General features: G+C 31.3%; 1 protein-coding gene across 1 annotated transcript; it reads right to left on the bottom strand.

The window, feature by feature from the left end:
* Positions 1-3854: 3854 nt before the first annotated feature.
* Positions 3855-4947, bottom strand: LOC120123661 (probable membrane-associated kinase regulator 2). Its single transcript, XM_039142502.1, has 2 exons — positions 4031-4947; positions 3855-3947 (listed from the first exon to the last, which is right to left on the bottom strand). The coding sequence occupies exons 1-2, from the start codon at positions 4869-4871 to the stop codon at positions 3907-3909; spliced, it is 882 nt and encodes a 293-aa protein (XP_038998433.1). The 5' UTR covers positions 4872-4947; the 3' UTR covers positions 3855-3906.
* Positions 4948-5399: the final 452 nt, after the last annotated feature.

Here is a 5399-nt window from a genome sequence, read left to right on the forward strand (position 1 = left end):
AATATTAGATGATTTCATTCTACAAATTGTAAATTAATTTACTAAACAAACGAGCTATAAACTACATATCATCACTAACTTAGAGAAAAACTTACCTTTATTAAGTTGATAGTTGATTATTTGGGAGAGAAATCATTGAAAAAATATATAGAAATAAAATTATGTAAAAAAAAAATTAGAGATGGGGAAGGATGTCGTTGGATATAGGAACGGATGTCGCCGGAGAGAGTGATAGATGGAGATGGAATGAGTTACGATTTAGAGATTTAGGTTATGAGTTGCTGCTGCTGCGTAGTTATATACCCAAAACATTTGTGTTGCGAAACTAAAACCTATTGCGAAATTAAATTCGTGTTGCGAATTCGAAAATCGAGTTGCGAATTTGAAATTCAGTTGCGAATTTGACTTTTGTGTTGCGATTTACAAATTCGCGTTGCGAATTTGGAAACTGGGTTGCGAAATTGGAGTTCGCGTTGCGAATTTGTTGGTCATTTTCGCAAATCCAAAAAAAGTTTGTTAAAATCGTATATTATAAGGCATTTTCGGTCACTGAGGTTATTTTCTCTATATAATCGTGGATATTTAATTTATTATACTACTACTTTAGATCAAGTAATCCAAAGTTTCATCAGCGGAGGATTCATATATATATATATATATATAATTTTTATACGAAGTGGATATAAATAAAATTTTAGAGTGTGTACAATAAACAAAATAAATAACTACTGAAGAAAATTTGGATGGATAGGCTATATATATATATATATGCTAGTGAGCCTCATTATAAGATAATTATTTCAATATAATTTATTTTATTAACAATATCAAAATTCAAACTCGAACTTATTTTCTTTTTAGGCATAATGTCAAAAAAATCTCTAACGTTTGATTAAATAGTCAATTTGACTCCTACTTTTTTGAAGTATTTTAGCCCCTATCATTTCATTTTGGTGCAAAAAGATCTCTCTATGAAAGAAAATTGTTAGTTAACAAACGGTTAATGATCTAGAATAAGAGTTTTTTTATCCTAAAATAAAACTTTGAGGGTCAAAATGTTTTAAAAAATATATAATAAAGACCAAAGTGATTATTTAATAAAATGTTACGGCCTTTTAGGCCTAAAATAAAATGTTAGGGTCAAAATACTCCAAAAAAGAATATAAGTTAAAATGACAATTCTAATAAAGGTTGAAAACCAATTTTAGCATTATGGTTTTTTTAATCGAACAAAAAAAGAATATAAGTTAAAATAACAATTCTAATAAATGTTGAAAACCAATTTTAGCATTATGTGTTTTTTAATCGAAGAGTAGATCCCCTTATTTGATCACAGGTTATTAGGAGAAAGCCATGCATGCAGGCTTTTTTGAGGCTACATGTCTCCTATTGCACTTACAATAAACCCTATTATCTGCTAACATGTTTCTCTTAAATCCATAAACCAAATACACTGCATACTCTCTCTCTCTCTCTCTTTTTCCAATATATCCTCAATGGGCTAATCATATGTTTCCTCATTTCCAGCTACATGATTATATTAATTAGACAATTGGAGCCAAACCTCCTATCTTTAATGCTTAAAAAATTCAAATTGATAAGAGTACCTAAACTTTAGGGTATCAAACTTTATCACATGAATCAGGCTTTTCAAAATACGAGCATTGACATTTCGCATGTTCTCCCTCTCACATGCAGGCTTCATAAGAAATGTTATGACCATTAAAAACTTCATTCCATTTCAAATTTTATTCATTAATTAAACATGATGAACTTGAATAAATGTGGCATGATAATAAAAAATATCACGTTAATGATATATCATTTATTTATGTTTACATATCAAAATATGTTATGCATGTATTATATTTACACACATATATATATTACTTATACTCCTGTTCATGATTACAAATTCGAATGGGAATAATTAAACTCTATAGACTCATCAAATGATATCAATAGTAAAAGGAAATGTTAGTCTCCCTAGAAGTTATGGGTATGAGCACTTTGCATTTGTAGGTTGTATGTGTTATGAGTTGGTTAAAAAAGTTCTAAACAAATAGTAACTTATAATCAATCTAGACTATTTTTTTAAAATATTACATTATTACTTTAGACACGCAAGGTTTGTCATTCATAACTTCAGATACGTGGTAATGTCACATCGTTACTTTGGACACATGATATATGTCACATCATTACTTTGAACATATAATATATGCCATATCATCACTTTGAAAATATGGTAATATCACATTATCACTTTAGATACGTGGTATATGTCATGTTAGTTATAAACATCGATCGTTAGTCAACTAACGATTATGTTATATTTTAACATAAAGTATAATTAGTAATTAATCTAAATTTTATTGTAATTATAGTAGTTGAAGATTTCTTAATAATTAGGTTTATATATTTATTTTAGACAAGAATACTTGTGGATAAGAATTCTTGGTGATCAAGTGTTTTTTCTTATCTATAAATAGAGATAATGTCTAAGCTAATTTTAGGTTTAATGTAGGAGAGAATTATTTTTGAAGAGAAGTAATCTTTTTTGGAATCTCTAAACTTTTCATGTTTATGTTGCAGATATAATTTTGCAAGATATATATTGTTTTGGTATCTATATTAGGTTTTAGGATACATGTGATATCATGTATTTATACTCTTCGTGTCCTATATTTTTTTAAAAGAGTTGTTATGTATGATTTTATTAGAAACATCTTGTTCTCTACGTTTATAGTTGATTATTGTTCATCTCGTCCTTAAAGGTAGGTAATGTCGAACCACGTTAAATTTTATCTATTGTACATGTCTTATTTTATGTTGATATCATTTTAGTTATTTTTCCGCTCTCAAATTCTTAAAAAAATTTATCTAACAAAAATATTTTATTCTAAAATAAAATTAAAAATAAAGTACTTTCTTTTCCTATTAAATTTGTCTACGGTTGATTTTTTGGTCAAATTTTTTAACTTTGACTTATTATTATTTAAAATTTATTATTGCTAAAATTATGAAAAAATATATCTTAAAACCTTAAATCAAGTAGTTTTTAAATATATATTTTATAAAATTTAATTGTTTAAAATACTTAAAATAATAATGATCAAAACTTAAAATTTTTAACTTTTTAAAAATCAACAATAGACACATTTAGTGATATGAAGAGAGTATTAAAGATCAAAAAATGTTAAAAGATAAGAAATTAAAGTGAATATTTTATGAATGTTAACGAGATTTTTTTACATTATTTTTTTGAAATTAATCACTGGTATCTGATCTATTGATCGACTAATTCAGATCGGATACTGCAGAGGCGAGGACGATCCTACCAACCCAGTTTGCTCCATTCACAAATGTCAGGATTCGAACCTTTAACCTTACTTAAGGGACTTAGTATCTCATCTCAATAGATCAAATGATTATTGGTTTACATCATGTTTTTTAAGCTAAGGGCAATGCATTGACATATTCTCTAAGTCACATGCATGCTGGTTGCTGGAGGACTAACGCAGTTCCCAATGATGTACAAAGATGCTTCAAATGAATGTCATAAAATTAAAAACCCATGCAGATGCGTTCCACTGAACATTAAACAAATGGCAGTGTTTTGTGGTTCATGGGTTTTGTTTTATTCGATAACTAAAGGATTATTTAATTTTATGGGAAGGTCGATGCTGTTATATTACTGGTCTTGGCCAAAAAAGAAACAACGAATGCGCAACATTAACAATAGTAAACAATGCGGGATAACATTAACAAGATCTGATTCCTCTTTCACTTTCCCAGAAACATGAGCTTTTATAAACACTACCTTCGCTTTCCTGCACAAACTTATTCCTTCCTTCATCCTTTATAGCATGATCTGCTCATCTTTTTCCTTCACAAATTAATGGGTCACTCGCCTGAACTTGACGACATTGAAGACTCTAAAGAATCTATCATTACAAAAAAAAAATGGAGTCACCAAAAAATAAAGAAAAGGGTATAATCTTTAAACGAGCTTTTAAATGAATTATACCTCGAGAGCCATTGAAGGATCTTTTGCAATGCAAGATGGCGCTTTGGACTCCATCCTCTTGCTGCAGCAGAGAATCATCTCTCCTCTTTACCCGATTCTCCCCAGCCGCCGCCGACGTTGTCCTCCCCGAAACCGATTCTTGAGCCACCGTAGACGGTGGCATTACAGCACCTGAAAACCTTAGCTTTTCCCTAACGTAAAGTGGCTTAACTTTCTTAATGTACCTTTGCATTACATCCGAAACGGCGTTGTTGTCGGAGGTTTGCTGTTTACGGGACTTGTGGTCTTTGGAGAACAGAGACATTATGGGAACCTCTTCGACCTTAAATTTCACTGCAAAAAACCTGTTCTTGTTGTTGATGCTGTTCGGTTCTTTCGTTTTTTCTTGTTTTCTGGGGGTAACATTTCCATTGGAGGCTGATTTCTTCAACCTCAACAAAAAAATCCCAACTTTGGAAGCCGACTTCAAAAACGAGACACGAAATTGAGGAGGGTCCGAGTCCAAAGACGAGTTTGACTCAGATCGGCCATTGTTGAGCCCCGTTTGACTACCGGAGAAGCCACCGTCGGTATGCGAATCAACGTCGTCGTTTGAATCCTGACTTTCTTCATCTTCAACATTATATTCGTTTCCCTCTATTCCATCCTCATCAGGGACTGCAAATTCTAAGTCGAAGAAAGGACCGTCATCGACGTCGTCGTCGTCGTCTACGGTGTCAACCGCCAGATGAGGGGCGGCGGCAGTGACGATAGTGGTGGTTGAAGTGGCGGTGGAACGTGTATTAACACAGGCAATAGTACCACCGCCTCGCCAATACTTGAGCAAGCTAAAAGCTTCCATAGTTGGGAGAGCCAGAATAGAAAAACTCAAAATTTGAATGGGTTTTAAGAGTAGAAAGGTAGAGTAAAAGGAGGGATTAAGACGGGTAGAAAGCGGAGAAATTAGGGTTAATGTGAAGTACTAAAAAGTAAAAATGGAGACGGAAAGGCAAAGCGGAGATTAAATATTCTTATAAGCTTCAAATACAACTTGGGTTGAGGAGACTGCTTTAAATAATACTCGCGTTTATTTGCGTTGGATAATTATCCGAGTTTATGGATAAAGAACAAATAAGGTAAATTATTGATTTAGTGCTTAAGCTATCAATGTTAGTATATAAACTATTAATATTTTAAAATCATGCTTAAAGTTTAAATTTTGTTCCATTTTAGTATCACACCGTTAAAAAAACTTTAGTTTTTGTTTTATTTTAGTACCACGTTCAAAATTTAACTTTAAGTTTTGAAAAAATTGAAAGTTTAGGTATTAAAATGAACCAAACTGATAGTTTAGGTACTAAACTCGTTAAGTTTTTAACAGCGAGATACT

Source organism: Hibiscus syriacus, unplaced genomic scaffold (genome assembly GCF_006381635.1).
Source record: "Hibiscus syriacus cultivar Baekdansim isolate YM2019G1 unplaced genomic scaffold, ASM638163v2 tig00110402_pilon, whole genome shotgun sequence".
In the NCBI taxonomy this organism is placed as follows: domain Eukaryota; kingdom Viridiplantae; phylum Streptophyta; class Magnoliopsida; order Malvales; family Malvaceae; genus Hibiscus; species Hibiscus syriacus.